The 21293-nt window shown below is 39.5% G+C and overlaps 1 protein-coding gene across 13 annotated transcripts in view; it reads left to right on the top strand.

Annotated features, from left to right (window-relative positions):
- Positions 1–539: 539 nt before the first annotated feature.
- CADPS (calcium dependent secretion activator) overlaps positions 540–21293 on the top strand; it is a 483498-nt gene continuing 462744 nt past the window's right edge. For all 13 annotated transcript variants that reach the window (XM_015130515.3, XM_077993272.1, XM_077993270.1 and 10 more), the window contains exon 1: positions 540–1331. In XM_015130515.3, the coding sequence (XP_014986001.1) occupies positions 891–1331 (441 nt within the window). In that variant the 5' untranslated portion in view covers positions 540–890. The remainder of the gene's footprint in view (positions 1332–21293) is intronic.

Here is a 21293-nt window from a genome sequence, read left to right as displayed (position 1 = left end):
CACCAATCCATTCAAAATTTGATTAACTTATAGTTTAGACTGGGCGCATGCGGAATAAGTCGCTGGAATCAGAGTTTTCACAGGTGGGACAAATACGCTGCCCAGCCCCCCTCCCCCCACGCCCCAGGTGTAAAGAAGCCTGGGGAAAGGAGATGGACCCTTTCTTTCCCGCATAAGATCTCACGGACTTCCTCCTCCTAAGTAAGACCTCTCGATTTAGCGTCTCCAAACAGCCCGCTCGGCTGGTTTCCGGATTTCTCCCTCCCCCAAGAACTTTTTGTCCGCGGGAGGGGAAATGGGGTTGAGGCAATGAGAGCCAGAGATCAAGAAAAAAAATATCCACGAAGCGGGCAGGGGAGGAGGGTGGCAAGGTATTGGGGTCAGAAGTACTGAGGCTCTGAGGACGTTCCGCGCTCTCCCCGCTCCAGCCCTCTGCACCAGCCCTTTACGCCGCGGACACGGGAGAGTTAAGCCAATAAACACGTAAGCGCCGCTCCCTCCCCAATCGGCAAGATGCCTCTTCGGCTCTTGGCTGCATCGACAGCTTGCAACACTCGGCATCTTTTCTGGAGGCGCCTCCTTCAGCGGCCGCAGATGGCATCCGGCTGCGGGCTCAGGGCTTGCAATTGATTCTCCCACTTGCCCACCTCGAGTCCACGGACGCACCTCTCCCTTCCCCTCCTCCCTTTGCGCTCCTGGGTCTGAGCCCAGCTCGCGACCGCCGGGCAGAGGATCAGTCGCGGCGGCCGAGGCTGAGCAGCAGCCCTCTCGCTCCCTGACCTGGGGAGAAGCGCCCACCCGGGAGATCTGATCCCCGGCTGCCTCCAGCGCCCCCCACCTTTTGCACTCCAAACCGGGGGCTCCAGAGACCCCGCTCCCCAGGCGCCACTATGCTGGACCCTTCGTCCAGCGAAGAAGAATCGGATGAGATCGTGGAGGAGGAAAGCGGCAAGGAGGTGCTCGGCTCGGCCGCGTCCGGCGCGCGCCTGTCTCCCAGCCGTACCAGCGAGGGCTCCGCCGCCAGCGCCGGGCTAGGGGGCGCCGGCGCCGGCGCCGGAGCCGGGGTGGGCGCAGGCGGCGGCGGGGGCAGCGGCGCGAGCAGCGGCGGCGGGGCCGGGGGGCTGCAACCCAGCAGCCGCGCTGGCGGCGGCCGGCCCTCCAGCCCCAGCCCGTCGGTGGTGAGCGAGAAGGAGAAGGAAGAGTTGGAGCGGCTGCAGAAAGAGGAGGAGGAGAGGAAGAAGAGGCTGCAGCTGTATGTGTTCGTGATGCGCTGCATCGCCTACCCCTTTAATGCCAAGCAGCCCACCGACATGGCTCGCCGGCAGCAGAAGGTAGGTGCGCCTGGGAGGCCCAGGGAGCAGCACCCGGACGTCGCCAGGCGGGCGGGGCGAACAATGGGAGCTGGAGGCGCAGCTGGCGAGGAGGAGCAGGAAAGGTGGAGACCGCGCCCTGGGGAAAGGGCTACGAGGCCCCTTCCCAGCGGCCGGGCTCGCCGAGGCCCGGCCCAACCCAGCCTGGAGCGCTCCTGGAGCTGCCTGGGACCGGCTAGGGCCGCGGAGCGCAGCGCCGCGTGCCCGAGCTCCCCAGCCCGGGAGCGTTGGGGAGAGCGAGGCAGGCAGGTCCCGCTTTGTGGCCCGAAAGGCTGGGGGAGTGACTTGCAGCCCGCGGCGCCCAGAGAGGCCTTGCTCGCTTGCAGGGCTCCCAGCGCTCTCCAGCGGCGGGCGGCTGCGCTCAACTCCGGGCCCGCCCTCCTGGGCGTGCGATCGGCGGGCGGGGGAAACGGCAGGCGGGGGCGCCGAGGTGGAGGGAGAAGAGCGTCTTGGAGCAGCGCTCCGCTCGCTGGGGCGGAGAGCAAGCGCAGGGGCAGGCGGGAGAAAGCAAGCCCGGAAGGCGAAGCTTCCCGTGACTCTGCGAAGGGCACTCTCCTCTCCCTGCCCGGGTCAGCCGATCACCGACTAGCGTCGCCAAAGGGTCCTGGGGCACTGCTTCCTTATGGCTGGAGTTCTCTCCAGTCCCCCTGACCCTTCCTCACTGACCCCAGTGCAGGGGCACGCCTTCTGGTCCTTCCGTCCGGGTCAGCCCCTCCGCCTTCCTCTCTTTGACCCTCTTCTCCTCTTCTCAAGGTGACTTCGCCGCCACCTTCTGGCTCGCCTGGGTCCTCCAAACCCTGCCACTGCTGCCTTGATAAAGTACAGCTGCAAAAAGCCTCGCAATCAGAGGCATCAAAAGCTTTTTCTGTCTGAGGTTGGGGCAAGGCTGAAGCAGCTCTGGGCTGCCTTTGATTTTTTTTTTTTTTTTTTTTTTTTAAGGCGCCTACTTCTATCAGCTGTTCTTTAGCTGGAGGAAGGGATGAGGGGTACTGAAAAATGAGGGGCAGTGGCGGAGGGTGGCGGCAGAAGAGAAGCAGTCAGGCACCCCGTTGAAGTGAGTTAGTGAAGAAAGTCAGCGTTCTATTCTCTCTCTTAAATAAATTTGCAGCACTTGAGCTATCAGAAAAGCCAGTCAGAGAGGCAGTGTGAGAGGCCAGTCGTAATCCCATTAAGATTGTGAGACTAGTGTCTTAAAATAGTGAATTTTTCGGTTGCTGCCATTTATGACCAAATAACATGTTGCTGTAGTAGCATTAGGTTTTCCACATTTCTCCACCCTTACCTTGAGTTAGCACAGATTTCTGTTTGTTTTGCTTACATGTGTACACACACCACCCAGCACTGATAATTTATTTCAGCCATCATGAGCTTGGATATCGTTTCATTAAAAGATAAAACTCATTTCCAGGGTGAGAGACAGGAGGTGGGTTACACACACGGCTCTCCATCTCTATCTGTGGCCCCTTGTTTTTTCAGTTCGTATTTTGGACTGCAGTAGAGCAAAAGTATCCTCAGAGCAGTAAAAGTTTTTGGGACATTATTTTAAGGTTGGATGTTGAGTTCACGGGGCCTAATGTTTCACATTTCAGTTTGGAATTCCTGTTGTAATTGTGTCTTTATAGCATGGGAACTTCAGCTTCCAAAATCTATCCCAGTAATAACAGCACCAGCCAAAAATATCCCATTCCTTTGACAATGAAAACTGTGACTTTAAGTGTTAGGTTGAAAGGGGTGGGGGGTGGGGGTGTCTAGACACATTTATCAAAGTCTCTAGAGCGCTGTCCTTTAAATAGATGCTTAAGTCCAGAGCTAGCATGGAGAAAGAAATCCCACAGAGACACATTCTTCTAAACAGAACCTTCAGCCACCTTAGAGATCATTATGAGGCCAGATTTTTCTGATCTGATTGTATGTTTTACCTGAATCCACGCAAAGCTGTGGTTTTGAGGGGCATGCTGGTTCTATTTTTACGCGTGACCTTAACATCAGAGAGACTCCAGGACAGATTGATAACACTGGCATTTGGTCAAACTATTTTTAGTTATCACAACAAACTGTTGCTAAATACATATCCCACTGAAGCTATCCCAGGGCTGTTGGCTATACTGGGAAACTAAATTTTTACAAAAATTATATATATATATCTCTCCTTATTACAAAAAGATTTTTCACTGCTATATTTGTAAGTTTTTAATGCCTTTCTAGAAAAGTGTGTTTTGCTCCTTCAAGTAGAAAGCTTGGAACTCTGATTTTTAAAAAATAAGCAATCATTGAGAGTAATTAAAAGGTTTGCATAATCACTGTGGTAAAGTTTAAAGCCAACAAATAGAGTTGATGAGCTAAAGTTAGTCTTGAAGAAAGATAAACTAGTTGTAAACTAAACGTGAGTTTGCAGTAGAATAGAAAAGGATGAACTAGAAAAAGAAGAAAAAATGTAGAGAAAGGGATAAGGTGACATGGATGTCAGAGAGACAGAATCTATGAAAAGGAATTGCTGAATTATGGAGAAAAGAGCATATTGTACAGAGTATAATGCACCGTGTGAAACCAAATAATCTATATCACAATACTGACTACCACTTTTTCAAGTGCCTACTATGTGAAAGGCACATAGATCATTTTTTGAATAGGCTCTTTTTGAACAGCTTTCAATTCACTGAAAAATTGATGAATGGTACAGAGAGTTCCTATATACTACATATCTAATTTCCCTTCTTAGTATCTTACAGTAGTATGGGACATGGGTTACAATAAACTAATATTGATACATTATTATTAACTAAAGTCTGTAGTTTATTCAGATTTGCTTAGTTTTCAGCCGAAGTTATTTTTTCTGTTCTTAAATCATTTTTTAAATCTCCTAACTCTAACAATGTACAGATTGCCATCCTTGTTTTTTAAAAAACTGAGACTCAAATTTTATTTGCCTAAAGTACCATGTAGATGGGTAAAAGATGGCAATTGAAGTGTGAGGCATTCTGATCCCATGAGATACTGGCTAGAAATAGTCTAGGATAAAAAGAGCCCTAGAATCCTGACAACAGGTCAGGTGTACTTCTTTACCCAGAGTTATTTCTCTTTGAATTGAGAGAGGTCCTCCTTTCTTCCTCTGGACACCCATCAAATATAGTCACTATGGGCAAAGTGGATGCTTAGGTTTAACTTCTTAAAGAATATGAAGGAGAGGGATGGGCTGTTAGTGGGTAAATTTGAACACTAGACTATACCAACTTTACTATGTCATTTAAGCTGAAAGGAAAAAGATTTTAGCTCAGAAGAACTCTTCAGAAGGAACAGAGGGAGACTACCATCACTTGGATAATTTTGGTAATTACTTTGGTTTCACTTTTACTGAGAAAAAGAGCAGTCCAACAATCTTCCCAATTAAAGATGGGACTTTAAACAGACTATTTGAAAAAAGCATTTTATCATTTACTGGTATATTATGTTACATTACTGTGAATCTAAATATAACATGGTGGCAATAATAATTTATGACCAAAACAAAAATCTCCCCACCAGAATGTAACAATGTATGTTTCAGTAGCTCAGAAATGACAATTTGGAAAGCAGTTCTTTGTTTTTTCTTCTTTTGTCAGAATGGTAGAGTGAATACCTAGAAGTTGGCATGGCAAAGCTATACCATATGTTTCTAAATTATGTAGTAACGGTGATGGGTGGCTACCTTGTGTGAACTAGCTACGTATAGTTAGGGAATGTAAAAGCAGGCAGTGTTAGCAACTCATGTAATATTTAGATTGACATGACCATTTTTTAAATGAGGTAGGAGTTATTCAAATAACCTAAAATGAGTATTGTGTCTACATACATAGGTATAGTATACATGTGTGTCTGTGTATGATGGGGGAAAAGGGTAATCCTTAAAACTGTCTATTACACAGCAATTCCTATTTCATTCAAGAGGACAAATGTCTTGTAAGTTCAAGCTACTCATTTCCATATGATTCAGCTTATATCTGCCCATGAAATTATGGCTAATGTTGAGTCATAATCATAGAAATTCTTTCCTTATTCATTTACTTGGCTTTATTTGGACAAGACTCAAAAGCCATACCTTTCATAAAAATCAAGACCTAGTACTAGCTAACTATATATGTGTGTGAGAGAGAGTGCAAGTATGTGTGTGTTTTGAATCAATAATAAAGTGTCTATTCAGATATATTTTGAGGCACTTGGTTCGACCAGTCAAAATTCTTAAGGTTTGCTTTGTTAGTGCAACATATGATTTGCATTCTAAAAAAATTCTACCTTTTGAGAGAACAAAGAGACTGTTAAACCAAGTTTTCTTCAAAAGAATTCTTTCTCTTCATCAGGGGAAGAACCAAATTATTTAAATGGGCTTTTTGGCATTCCCCAACTCCCCATTTTCCTTGGTGCATTGGGAAGCCGCTGTTATGTACTGATAGCAGAGACTTTCTGAAGATGCAGAATACTATGAGAGGTTTTTGCTTCATTACACACCTGGAATAGGCTTGTGATTCACTAAAACTAGACTGAAGAACAAAGGAAATGTTTCATCCCTGAAGAATTGTACTGAGTAAAATGATAAAAGTCAAATGATTTAGGGATCTTCCCACTGTAAAAGCAAATTTAATAAACAATCGTAAGCTATCATATTGAAATATAACCAGTATTTGTGATCTGGGGACAGGTGTCTATAAAACTTGAGCTGGAATGATGACAGTTCTAACTTAGAAATATGTTCTAAATAACTAACCAGTTGCTCATTGCACCAAGTGCTCACCCAGGCTCGATGACAGAAGCAATTGGTACCTGTGAGATATGGTTCCTGAATCGGGAGAGCTTATTTCTAGTTTGGAAGATAACATACGTATATGTTAAATAAGCTGAATAAGAAAGTTTTAGTTGTAAGACGCTGATTAGAAGTACTAAAGTGGGGGAAGGAAGAAGTAAGAGTCATGCACACACAGTTGGATACAACAGTAGAAAAAAGTCTTCATAAAGAAAGTAGACTGGGGTTAGGTCTTTAAAAATTAGTTTCATTTGAGTAAGCGTAGGAAAAACAGGTGTTCCAGTCTGGAGAAGAACACTAGGTAGCAGAAATGTGGAAAAGAGTCACTGTTAGACAATGTCAGTCAGATTCTGTTGGTTCTAAGTGACAGAAACCCAGGCTAAATAAAAAAAGAGGATGAGTGACTTACTGGTGCATGTAAGTGAAGAGACTGGTACAGAAGTGACTGCAGGAATGGCAGGATCTAGGAGCCTAAATGACCTCCATAACAGAATGAAAAAAGCTAGATGATGAAGGGAAAGGATATACAGATTTGGCATCCCTAATTCAAAAATATAATATCTGAAATGCTCCAAAATCAGTCTTTTTGATCATGACATGATGCTCAATGGAAATGCTCATTGAAGCACTTTGGATTTCAGATTTTTGGATTAGGGATGCTCAACCAGTATAACGCAAATATTCTAAAATCCTGTAAAAATCCAAAACACGTCTGCTCCAAGCATTGAGGATAAGGGATACTCAACCTGTATTTTGAAGCCTGTGTTTTAGCTCACACCCTGCCACTAATGAACCACTGATTGTAGGCAAGTCTCTGGGATAATTTCTTAATCTTTCATGTGGAGAGGGGGATGGACAAGCTTCAGATAATTTCTAATGTCCTCTCCAGATATAGGAGTTGATGGTTCTTTCTGAACAATGAGATTACTTTTTACCAAGACTTATAAATTCATTCAAACTTGTGTTTGGTACGATTTTACATTACAAAACAAGTCAGTGTCTTAAAGAATCCAAGATGGTTAGAGATGAAGGTAGATTTCCTTAGTCCAACTGTCTAAATCTTCACATAAGGTGAAATTTCAAAAGGTTATAAGACTGCAGACTACATGAGAGATTGTAAACTGTGGCCTATGGGCTGAAACTGATCCACAAATGTATTTTGTCCACAAAGCACTTTTCAAATTTTGAATTAGTTCTCAACATTTAAAACTATCAAAATATTTCACATAAAAAAATCTGGATTTCTGGCTTCTCTTACAAGTGGAAGATATGACAACACTGGGCCTGAGTTTTTATGGATTTGCAAAAAGCAATGGAAATAAGACTACCCAACCATCATTTAAATAATATAATGTTAATCACTTTTAACTAAATTGGCCCAAGATACCCATCCACCACATAAATCTGGATGGTGGGATACCAGCTATCTGGTTCTTGCCAACACCATCTCCTTTTACAATTGCTTAACAAATATCAGTGATCTGACCCTGGCCCCTGTAAAGCATCCAAGAGGAGTAGCTGAAATTTAGAACTCTGTGTTCCTTGTCTCTGGCAACTATAGTAGTTTTCTTGTTGGTATTAGATTTATACTTTTTGCCAAATTGGAGGGCCGATTATCAGAATTATTACTTTTTCATTTGTCAGTCTAGGCATGTGATATGATTACTTTTCTGTTTTTAATAGATGAAGAAAGGGGGATGAATTAAGCCAATGCATTGAGTCTATCTCTTGCTATTGATATAGCAAGATGGACAGTGAAGGACAGTGGTTAAGGACATAGACTCTGAAATTAGAATGCCTCGGTTTGCTTTCTTGCTGTACCCCTAACTCGCTCTGTGATCTTAGACAATTAACCTCTCTGAGGCTCAGTTTACTCATGAATGAAATGGAAATTGCAGTGGTGCCTTGATCATTGGGTTCTTGTGAAAATTAACTGAGATAATATAGTAAAGCAGTTAGAACAATGTCCGGAATGTGTAAGTGCAATACAAGTGTTAGCTCTTGTTATTGCTAAGTTGATATGTGCAATGTTTTTATCTGAAAGGACTGGCCAAGTTAATATATATGAAGTACTAGGTATCACAAGTCTTATATTCATTATTGCTATTATCATGATGATCATCATGAAACAGTATGGAGGAGTCTGGTGAACTAAAATGCAAGAATACCAGAAGGCAGGTAGTTATGATTAGAGTATCACCTATAAATCAGATGGGGTCCAGGGTATAATACATCTCTGTTCTTCCACTTTTGTTGAGACATTTCACTTGTATTTCTTTGAACAAAAAACAGGGACCCATTTGTCTGGCTTCAAAACCTCACTTTGACAAAAGCAACGTGGATAGAACTCATAGGAGATATTTTAAATGGCTAATGTCAAGCACATGTACACGGGAAGATTTGCCACAAGCTTATCAGAGGACTCAGATAACGGGGTGCTGGATCACTCAACTGGTAAATGATGGGATCCTCAGAGTTCCTTATTTTCTTCATAACCACTATGAGGAAAGACACTATGTTTGTTATCGTGGAATAGGTCACCTGCCTTTTTCAAGTCCTAATATTTTTGTCCTCGATCCAAATAGCTCTTTTAAAAATGTTGGTTTATACTAATGATATTGACTATTACCATATTGACTATTGATATTGATATTGACTATTACCATGACCATTAAAAATGAACTCATAAAATACTTTTATGTTTGTGTAGAGAGTAAATTCTAAGCATATATGTTCAAAACTTCATATCTCTAGATAGAGTAAGACTTGCATAAGTAGGTAATATGCAATAGAGTACAGAGACTAAGACTTCTAACTCTGTAGACTATCAGTCCCTGGTTCAAATTCCTGGTCGGCTCTCTGACATGTTGACTTTGTGACCCTGGGAACATTATCCATGTCTTTACTTCCTAGTTTCCTGATCTGTAAAATGGGGAAAAAATAGTAAGCATTGTAAGAGAAAAAACATGTTAGTTGCTTAAAATCTTTATCTAAAATTTTTAATATGGGGTGTATGGGCAAATATTATCAGTAACAGTAAAAATAGTGTTCTTGCATTTTAGTTCCCCAAACTCCTCCACAGTATTTCAGACTACAGTATCTTTGCTCATACTGTTTCTTATTGCAAAATGTCTTTCTCACCTTTCTTCACGCGATTTACTCTTGTTCAGCCTTTAATTATTATAACTCAAGTGTTATCTCCTTTAGGAAACCTTACTCAAAGCTTTTTAGTGGGCTAAGTACTACTGTAACTCCTTAGTCAATCATTCCTTTTACCTCCTTTACTTTATATTTAAATTACCCTTTTTACACATGCCTATCACTCACTAGACTGTAAGATTCCCATCTCCCAAAACAGTACCTGACATGTAGTAGGTGTTCAGTAAGTGTTCAACTGTTGAGACTTCACACTGATGCTTTATTTCCCAGAGAGCTTCCAAAGAGAGAAAATAAAAGTCTTAAATGCAGTCACCTTTATTACAGAGACGTTGTCTCTATAATTTTTACTTTTGTAAAAGCTTCTCAGAGTTAACCAATTATCAAATGGCTTCAAAATAAGTTATGTTGCAGAAACCTTCCATCTATTACCTCTTAACTTTGTTTGTTAATACCAAAAAGTGACAAATTTCTAGATCCATTATAGAGAGAAGTCTTCTTTATGAATCTCTTGCAATGGGTGAATCCTAGTTGAATGACCGTAGTGTGTGTTTAAGTGATGAAACATTAAAATCAGCAGAAGCCAAAGAAATAAGTTTTCATACTGGGTATGCATTTTTTAGGACATTTCATTTGATTTAGTGAAAGTTAAGCTGTTTAATTTACCATCAGCCACAGTGTTGCCAAAATTATATCACAGAACCTGTAAGTTCTACATATTTAGGCATAAATAAATGTGCTTATTTTCTCTACTTTTATTCTCTTACAGGATTTTGGCATTATTTTCTGTTATTTTATTGTAAGCTGCCTAAAGTCCTTTCTGGGTATAGTTAAGGTATAAATAAATAATAACTATAGAGCTACTGCATATTGGATATGGTAATAAGAATATGCTATGTATAAAACGTCAATGAAAAGTAAAACTGCTTCTTATATATGGACTTTCCTGATACGTTTCACTAGTCAAAGAAAATTAGTTTTGCTGTGTTATTCCTTTTATTTTAACAAGTGGGAAAAAGGTTTGAAAATAAATTGAATTATCAAGCCCTCAAGTGTTCCAATCTGCTGTCTACCATTCTAAAATCAAGAGATATGAAATAAATTGATAATGTATTGATGTCTTTTCAGCAGCCTATGGGAGGAAAATATCAACTCATCATGTGCTTCTCAGAATTACTTCTGTGCAGTAAAAAAGTTCTGAGATACTTTGAAGTTAACTTTTTTTTCTTCTTTTTTTAATCCCTAAGTGTTCCAGGAGCACATGCTAAGTTGCAAATCCTCTGGGAGTGGTAATGCTTTTAAAAAGATAATGGGATTTTGGCAAACATGCTGAGTGGTCCAGAGAAGAATCTACTATGCCTCTTAGGAAAGCAAAGGGAAAACATTGAAAATTCTTGCAAATAATTATGCCTTCTGTTGCCCATGTAGAAAAACAGCCTTTTGGTGTGAATGGTAGGCATGGAGTTGTTTAAGCAAATGAGTTGAAATACATCCTGAACATGTACATTGGCGATTTTTCTGACAAGTATAGCAACTGTTGTCTATAAGGCAGTGTGTCATAACATACTGTGTTCAAAACATTTCTTGGGGGTTCTTCCATATTCAAGTTTTGTTTGTTATACATCATCAGACAATGTTGTTTGAACCACTTCTATGTACAAGAAACTCACTAGATCCTGTAGAAAAAGTATGTAAAGTCATGTTAGATGGCCTTCCTGACCTCTAGGAACCTAGCAATCTGGTTGAGAAGTTGAGATACACTGACGTAGACTAAGTCAGGACAGGGTGAGTGTCTGAATCGTAAATATTGGTGTTTCCTAGATTTCCATTCTTGGCTCTTGTTATGGGTTTGTTATGTTCCCCTCAAATTTATATGTCAAATTCCTAACCCCTACTGCCTCAGAATGTGACTTTATTTGAAAGATTAAGATGAGATCATTAGGGTGGGCTATAATCCATTATGACTGATGTCCTTATAAAATGGGGAAATTTGGACCCAGAGATATGCACACACACAGAATGCCACATGAAACGGAAGACAGATTGGGGTGATGCTTCTACAAGCAAAGAACACCAAAGATAGTCCACAAATTACCAGAGACTAGTGGAGAGGCATGGAACAGATTCTTCCATCTTAGAAGGAACCTACTCTGATGACACCTTGATCATCGCCTAGCCTCTGACAATGTCTGTTGCTCGAGCTACCCAGTTGGTGATACTTGGTTATGGCAGTCCTAAAAAACACAGCCCTCTTCTGTCCATACCATCTTTCTCAGCAACTCCATTGCTAACATGACTTTACTAACATCTCTACACTTAAAATTTGCGAATCTTTTGTCTTTAGCATAGGCCTCTTGCCAGACTGCCAGACTGCCAGACCCATACATCTAGCCATTTGCATCAGTGCTGCTAAAGGTGTGGCCACAGACAGGTGCAGGTCAGTAAATGCTTTGTAAAGAACTTGGACTAGAATGTAAATCAACTCATTACTTTCTTCTGCAAGGAAAGTCTTGCTATAAAAGTTGTCAGCTGTATTGAGCAGTATGCATGGTGATTAAATTGATGTAATCTCTGGTATAAGCACTTTATCTCAGTGACGGCCAATAAGAAGTAGTTCACAGATGACACAGGCCTACAGAGCACACTTGAAGGAGCATTGACCTCCATGGCATCTCCTTTCAATGTCCTCACACCATTCAATGATACAATTTTTCTTCTCATCCAAATTCTTTCCCCTTGTATTTTCTAACTCAGTGAATGGCCACCCAGTGGCGCTACCATATAACTGAGCTGGCCAAGGCACAAATGTGCAATTCATCTTAAAATCTTTGATTGTTCAGGCCGGGCGTGGTGGCTCACGCCTGTAACCCCAGCACTTGGGAGGCTGAGGTGGGCGGATCATGAGGTCAGGAGAGTGAGATCATCTTGGCTAACACAGTGAAACCTCATCTCTACTAAAAATACAAAAAAATTAGCCAGGCGCTGTGGAGGGAGGCTGTAGTCCCAGCTACTCAGGAGGCTGAGGCAGGAGAATGGCGTGAACCCGGGAGGCAGAGCTTGCAGTGAGCCGAGACCACGCCACTGCACTCCAGCTTGGGCGACAGAGCAAGACTTCGTCTCAAAAAAAAAAAAAAAAAAAAAATCTTTGATTGTTCATCCTCACCACCAAAGAATGCATGTGTTCTCTCCATGTTTCTCCTGAGGAAATCGTTGTTTTTCTCCTTCACTTCATCTTCATCACTAATGTCCTGCCTTGGGCCCACATGATTGCTTGCATGGACTTTTGCAGTAAGTTCTCACTGTTCTCTCTGCCCCTTTTCTTGCCCATACTTTACCCACTACTAGAGTGATACTTTTGAAACACAAATACAGTCATGGCTTGTATTTGATACCATTGTTTCAAACAATGGCTGAGAATTCTTCTGTAGCTTTCTGTTGCCTACACAGGATAAAATAGAAACTTACTTGCATGACAAAAGTAGATCTTCACTCCCCATTCAGGCTTAATTACTGCAGTTTTCCTGCACACACCCTTCGCTTCAGCCCATTAAGCCACTTAACATCCCTGTGGTGTTCATTGCTCTCTGTGAGCCTCAGTATCATTGCACTCCTGCTTGAAAAGCCCTCTCTACCTTGCCTTCCATTACTTTCCTAGGTAGAAGGTAACACTCAGTTATAAAGTACAGGAATAAATAGCATTCATTGGCCCTTTACCCTGTGTAGTCACTTCTATATATTTACAAGCCTTATCTCATTTAATCTTTATAGCAACGCTATAAGATAGGTACTAATCAATCACCCAATCCTACAGAAGAGGAAACCAAGAGGAAAAGCAGATAAGAAACTTGTCTTAGGTCACAGATATAGTACATGGGTTGGGGCCAAGGCAGTCTGACTCCAGCCTTCACACTTAACCATGTGCTATGTTAAGTACGTTGAGGCATTCAGCACACCTTACTTCAATGTATAACTGTTTCTTTTTCTTTCTCCTGACTCTGCAGAGATCATTTAGTCTCCCCCAGTGTCTGACAGATTGTATGTATGTATAATAGGTGTTCAATAAATAGGTGATACATGAGTTCATGATTGTTGGTTCATAACTATTCAGAATAGTAATACATATTCTCTACAATTTGTAGCCTATCCACTGAGATTATCTCATTGCTTCATTAAAACAACCCTCTGAGTATATGTGAGACAGTTATAAATTCCTGTTTTATAATAAGTAAAAGTGAGGTCTGGAGAAGTCCCACTGGTTGGAATGGGCTACAGAGCACCAACCTGGACCACTTAACTGCACCTAGGGCTTCTTCCCATTGCACTGTCAGTCTTGGATTTACAATAAGAATGGCCTGGGCCATTTTAGACTTTTTAAAAAATTGCTTCATTTTATTTAATCTTTATTTTATTGCAGAATTGTGAAAGTCATAGTGATTCACACTTTTAGAGGGTCCACCTCACCTCATAAAAAATTTAAATGTATGTCACATTGCACATCTACTTGGTTATTGAAAAGACTGGAATGTATATTTTTCAATCTTGCTTTCGAAGCTGTTTGTCTATATAATAAATGACTATGATTTATCAGGAATCATGGTGCATTCAGAGGAATCCGTGAAAACTTAAAAAAAAAAAAAAAAAAAAAAAAAAAAAAAAAATCCTTGGCAGGGCATGGTGGCTCACACCTGTAAACCCAGCACTTTGGGAGGCCCAGGCGAGTGGATCACAAGGTCAAGAGATTGAGACCATCCTGGCCAACGTGGTGAAACCGCATCTCTACTAAAAATACAAAAATTAGCTGGGCGTGGTGGTGCGAGCCTGTAATCCCAGCTACTCAGGAAGTTGAGGCAGGAGAATCACTTGAACCCGGGAGGCAGAGGTTGCAGTGAGCTGAGATAGCATCACTGAACTCCAGCCTGGTGACAGAGCAAGACTCAGTCTAAAAACAAACAACAACAACAACAAAAAACCACCGTTGTTTTCAATGGTATCAGTATTTTTATGAGGACTAAATTTAACAATTAATGGAGTCAATATGTGTTTGGAAGTCACTTAATTGAATATTAATTTAGATTTTTCATGTTTATTCCTACATTTTGAAGACAATATTTAGGATCTTGGATTTTTTTTTAGTGCCTTGGAGAGTTTCAAGGCTCCAGTCCCCATGCCTCTATTGCCTAATGAATGAAATAGCCTTTGGCTGGGCTTGGTGGAAGAAGTGGTATTTGAACTAAGCCTCAAGCTGACTGAGAAGATCAAGTGATAGCAGTGTGATACATTTTGAGAGAAGGGAAGGATACTTTCAACTCTCTTCGGAGATGAGATAATGCACAGCAAGTTTGAGGACAAATGAACAGACGAATACAATTGTGTAAGATTCCAATATTGGACAGAAAATAAGAACAAAGGTTGGTTCATGATGGTAGATGCCCTTCACCAAGGTAAGGGGATTAAGGAGTGGGGGGCTTCACATTGCAGGCAATAGAGAACTGCTGAAGAATTCTGAGCAGGACAATGACATGACCAACGTAGCATTTTAAGAAGATTAAGTGAAATGTCTGGAAGGTATGGGGAAAAGAGAGAAAAGAAGATATAAATTTCTTCACACTGTAAGAAAAGGTCATGAATTAGGCTTGAATGTTTTATCCAGCACAGATCAGTTTTATAATTTTGTGGGGAGATTTGTAGAAAAATCTCAGAAAATCAATGCCTATATGTAGAAGCGTCTTGAATCAATAGTTCAAAGGCATTTCCCTACAGCAATTGTTGACCTTTGTCTTCATTTTCTTATAGTAACTTTTATGTACTTGTCACAATGTGTGGGCTATGAATGTTCCTTTTTTTTTTTTTTTCACAAATTCTAAAAATGTAAAGCAAAGTGCCTGTCCTTTAAGTTATATTTAATTTCAGTGACCGATATTCTGATACGCCCCTGCAGGTGCAAAAACTCTTCTGCATAACATTGTGAAGCACATAATGACACTTGGACAAAGCTCATAGGGTTGAACCTGGCATCATTTCAGAGAATGAACATGTGATTCCATCTGGCTTCCAGCTGACCTAAAGGATCCAGATGGAGTTTAATCCAGCCCCAAGAAAGCATGAGCCCCACAATAAACCCAGGTTTATGTCAAGCCCATAGAAGGAGAGAGGAGGAAGCCTGACTTGTGGTGTCAGTTTGGAATCTGGGGAGAAAACTTTCAGTGTGCCCAACCACACTAAAATAGAATATTGGATTTGTCCTTTCTCCCATATGATTTCATCCCCCAAACCAACCTAAGTTTGCATAGGCACCCAGAGAATAGGGTACTTTCAAACTCCCTGCCCTTTCTCACTCCTCCCCAAGTGGAAAGAGTCTTATCTTAGTGGTAAGATTACAGAAAAGTTATTGGATGGACCACATTTAATGGTTAGAGTTATTTGCATAAATAGGAAGCATAAGATTCTCAATCAATTGTCTCTTTTTGTACATTCTTTGGTACCATCTTTTCTATCTTTTATGTGTTAATAGAGGTGGTAAGATTTGGATCTGGGCATGGGAGTAGAGAAAGGCTCCAGCCCAGTCTTCGAAAGTTCTAATATAGTGATTTTTATGGCTGGCCCTTGAACAACATGGGTTTGAACTGTGCAAGTCCGAGGACTGAAAATATATTAGCAGGATGTGAAACCCATGCATAGTGAGGGCTGACTTTTCCTACGCAGGTTCCACAGGGCCAATGGTGAGACTTGAGGATGTGCAGATTTGGGGATTGTAGTATATGCCAGAATGGGGCGGTCCTGGAACCAATCTCCTGCAGATACTGAGAGATGATGGTATTTTCCATTTGTCATCATCATCTATCAGTATAGCTCTCTTAAGAGAACAGGAGATTTTGGTTTACAGTAAGATTCAGATATTCCTGGGTCACCAGGTCATTACATCATCGGAAAGGCTTCCAAACACTACACTGTTTACCAAAGGGCCTGCTTCCTAGAGGAGGCTGCATTTGCAGCTGAGAAATAGGTAGGATTTGAACATGGGTAGGAAGGAGAACAGGTATGCTAGGCACAGCATGAGCAAAGACAAAAGCCAAGCAAAACTACAGTAAAGAGCACACAAAAGGCATGATCAGAAAGGTAGCTTAGGACCAGGTAGTGGTAAACACTGAATGCTACTAGACTGTCAGTTGTCCTTTATTTGGTAGGCAGTGGGGAGCCTTTGAAAATGATCTGTACCCCTGAGTAGCTCCAATGGAAATAACACTAAACCAAGGCAGAGGGTCCATCAAAGATAATGTAGACTTCTGGGTGACTGGCAAATAGAGAGTGATTGGCCTTGACCTTGTCTTGAAGTGATGTGTTTTCCCATAAGACAACTTGAGGCTTTATATTTTGTGAAGAATATTGTCAACAAAAACCAATGTCTCATTTGCAAAGTACATGATTTGCTCCAGCATTTTTCCATGGCCAGATTGGAGACAACTCCCTGTGAGTTTTGACAAAAGCCCCATATAATTTGTCAGCCTTCCTGTTTGCCTAGCAGTGGAGCAAAGAAAAGGATTTCTTTCTACTATCTTCTTTCCACAGGCAGCCTATGTACAGCTGTGTATTATGATTCAGCACTATAGACCTTCAAAGTGAACAGACACTGGTTAAGATGTGCACTTGTTTCAATTAATCAGAAGCATGTCTCCCCCTGAAGCAGCAGTTCTAAACAATTGTAGATTTGCCATTTAGTCCAAAGAGCTTTTCATAGTTTTCTTTCTATGTGGAGAGCCCAAAGCTATCTTTCAGTCAATATTCAATTAGCATTTGAGTCGGAAGGCTATGCTGAGCTCTTAAAGAGGGGCGTAATGTGTCACTTGTTCCCGCCTCCATTTGCTTGTGTGTGGAAAACAATCCATTACTTTTCACTAAAGAAAGCTAGGTCTGTTGCAGCATAAGTTAAATATTAAACCAAGTTAATAGCATGTGTTTACTTCCTTATGATCTGGCAATAAATATAGTGTAAGGATTGCTGGAAAGGAAAAACCAAATTCAACATTAGACTTATTGTATACGCCCAAATTTAGGGAGATTTGTGATCCAGAACATTTCCCCTTTCCCTAACTGCAGCAAGAACTCTGTACCTTTCTGTCTTGTGTACTCATCCAAACGCTTTTATATAAAGCTTTCTCTAATCACTATCCTTTGGCATAGTCTTTTGTTTCCAGCACAATCTATTACTCAATACTACCTTTGTCACTAACAAAGATAACAGAACAATAACAATTCATTCCTAAGATTTTTTTAAAAATCCAAACATTTTCTATAAATATGATAGCAACAAAGGTATCTAGAACACAGTAATTTCTGTTTTATTTGCAAATTAGCTGGCCTATCATAAAGCAGATTTTTGAGGAAAATAATGATATAAGACATTTACATTGGATAAGAATCTACACTTGTTTCATAACCTTGAACTCAACACATATCATTAAAGTGGATAAACTACAAATTTACCCAGTGTGTTTAATCATTATGAACAGCCAATTGAAATTCAAATGAAGCTTTTTATTGTACATTTAAAATATATCTATATATCCCATTTTTAGTAGACACAATTGGTTACCTAATTGTTATTCACTCCCCAGTTCCAAACAGACTTGTAACTTTTTCAGGTATGAAAAATTTTACCCCATTCCCAGCTTTAGAAGTAGATACAGCTGAGTTCAGACTCATCCACACACAGCACTATACTGGAATACAATTGACTCACAGGTCAGGTGCCCAGGTGACCTAAGTTGATCCAATCAGACCAAAGTGGAGGACTTGTATTCCATGCTTAAGGGAGAGGTTTTGCTCCTCCTCTCCTGATGCATTCAATGGAAGGAAGCATGTACCATAATTCGTACTGGCAGCCTTCTTAGAACCATGAGGAGACTCAATTTAGGCTGAAGCCAAGGCTGAAGATAGTGAAGTTGCTGAGCTATGGAAATAACTTGAGTTCCTGATGACAATAATGGGCTACATACACCATCAAGCCAGATCTGGAGCCCACCTTTCATCTGGACTTCCAATAAAATAGTAAATTTTCTTGTTGTAAGTCAGTTTGAACTGTAGTTTTTCTTATTTACAGTAAAAACTTGTTGACCTCCTGCTGTATTTCTCTTTAAAACAGGAATTCTGGGATTTATTAGTTTAACTCTTTATTTTGAATATTTATGTTTAGACAAAAGTGGAAATAGAATTCTATTTGTAGGAAGCAACTTCTTTTTTCTTCCTAACTCTAGATTTAATTTAGTTAAAACCAAAAAGCAAAAACTTCATTGTAGATGTAAATCATGTTTTAGCACACAATAACTTTTATTATAACTAAAAAGATAAGCAAAATGAATTCATTAAAATATTGTTAAATTTTACAGTTTCTATAAACAAAAATAAACATTTTATAGAAAAGTATATGGAAATACATAAAATAGAAATTTGAAATAATCACCCAACCTTACCACACAAATACATCCATTATGTACATAATATATATACATCTGCATGGATATATAGAGATTAATATATATAATTTTATATAAAAGTAATAATTCTACATATATTACTTTGCAACCTACTTTTTTGCACAACATTATATATAGGAAATGTTTCCATGTCAGTAAATATAAAACCATGTCATCCTTCTAAATGACTTTGTAGCAATCCATTTTATGGATGTAAGATTATTTAACCAGTTGTACTGATTTCTCTTTTTTGGTTACTACTATATACATTCTGCAGTAAGCATCTTTGTGTACTTATCTTTCTATACTTCTCCAAATATATGTGTCTTTAATGTAAAAAATATACACATTTAAAATGCTGTTACCGATTTCCAAAGTATCTGTAGAAATTTACACTCCCACTAGTGGAGCATGAGTCTCATTTCCCATGTTAAAACTAGACATTATTTTCTAATTTGCCAACTCGATGCATTATTTTTAAAATTCTGTATTTGCATTTCCTTTTTACATATTTATTGCCCCTTTATATTTTTTGTTTCACAAATTCTGTTACCTTCCATCCATTGTTTTGCTTATTAGTTTTTAAGAGCTATTTCTATTTTAGTGGTATTAACATTGTCATATTTGTGCAATTTAAGTTTTGTCATTTGTGGTGGACCGTTTTTATGTTTGTTATGTTGTTTGACATATTTTTGTTCAGCTGAACAGAATTTTTGAATGCAGTAAAATCTACTTTTCCTCTTAATAATTTCTGGGTTTCATGCAATGAAAGACCTTCTCTATCCAAAGATTATAAAACTGCTCATACATACCTTCTTCTACTACTTACAGTGTTTTATTTTTTTACCTTTAAATTTTTTACTCATTTGAAATTTATATTGGTGTAATGAATGATGTATGAATGACTTTTCAAATGACTAGCCAGTTGTTCAACATCATAGATTAAATCTATTTGCTCTCTAGTTGTGTTAAGTGCATAATGCAAATGTCAAATGCACTCAATTCTTATTATCAATATTATTAATATTTGAATTTAGTTTTGAGCTCTCGGTAGAAAGCCATTGATCTAATTTTCTCTTCCTGTATCATAACTATGGTGATTCCATCATTTTAAGTTTATGATAGTTTGGCTACATTTATAAAGTTCCTTTGATTATACTTTTCAGAATATCCATGACTCTTCTTGCATTTTTTTATTCTTTGGAAAAATAATTTTTAATGATTTTACCAGTTTTAAAATAAAAAATTGCCTGGATTTTCACCTAAATTCCATGGTATCTGTAGATTAATGTAAGGAAAGCTGATATCTTTATGACATTGAAACCCCACCCAGGAACTAGGAATATCTCTGCATTGATTCAAAATTTTTGATGTACCTCAATTTACTTTTGTGGTTTTCAGTGTACATGGCCTGTACATTTATTGTTAAATTTATTCCTAAGTAAATTGTAACATTTACTACTTGATCTTCTTTCACTAACTTCTTGCATTAACCAAAGCTCTTTATTCCCTCTGCAAAACATAGGAGCTCAGGGCTAATGGGCTATTCTCTAATACACCGGAGCACTTTTGTCCCTATCAGATGAGTTGTATGCGCACCAAGAATAATTATACTTTCCAAGCCTGTTTCCACTAGCTTCTGTTTCAGTTGTTACTGAAATTCCGTAATTAAATATTGTATAACTTAATGGCATATTATTGTGAAAAAAAGGAATAGTCTTTGTTTATATTTAACAAGTTGATTACCTTTGGGAAGATTCAATTCTGTCTAAAAATATTCAACTGCAGTTGGGCAAAACTACAGTAAAATTTTTAGGGAAAAGGTATAAAAATCTAAAGGATTTTTTGATAATATTGCCCTACAAGCATCTTAATTTTTTTCTCTTCTTTAAAGAAGCAAAAACTGGAAATCATAGCCAGATATGCTGTGTGTTAAGGAGGGTATGAAACTTCAATCAGTGAACTCATGCATAAAGGCAAACTTGAAATCCTATACCCCCAAAATTGGCAAATAATTATAAATTATAAGCAAAACTAGACATTTAACACCTTATGTTTTGTGATTCACTACTTCAGTTAAATGTTTTTAAGTTAACCATAATTTTTAAAAAATATTTATTGCTTGGCATTCCAAATAGTTTTAAGCTATTCTTGGTGCTTCCTGACAATCATTTATAGTAAATGAAAATAATAACTGCTTGGTTTTTAATATATTTTTACCTTTTCTTCTAATTCCATTGGCTAATATTTACTTCTGTATTATTACTAATCATGGCATGATAACACAGTACATAAATCTTTAAAAAATTTAAAATCAGGATAATTTTATTATAGGTGTTTTGAAAAATAATCAGAACTTGCATTTAGTGAAAATCAAGGATGTCTTAAGAGAGAGGAATCCAACTTCCATGCTGAGATATATATTTTGTTTTGAATAGGGTTCATTCTAAAGAACCCATTTTAGGCCAAGCACAGTGGCTTATGCCTGTAATCCCAGCACTTTGGGAGGCCAAAGTGGGCAGA

Source organism: Macaca mulatta, chromosome 2, assembly GCF_049350105.2.
Source record: "Macaca mulatta isolate MMU2019108-1 chromosome 2, T2T-MMU8v2.0, whole genome shotgun sequence".
NCBI lineage: Eukaryota > Metazoa > Chordata > Mammalia > Primates > Cercopithecidae > Macaca > Macaca mulatta.
Note: the sequence above shows the minus strand (reverse complement) of the source record. Positions and strands in the feature narration are given on the sequence as shown.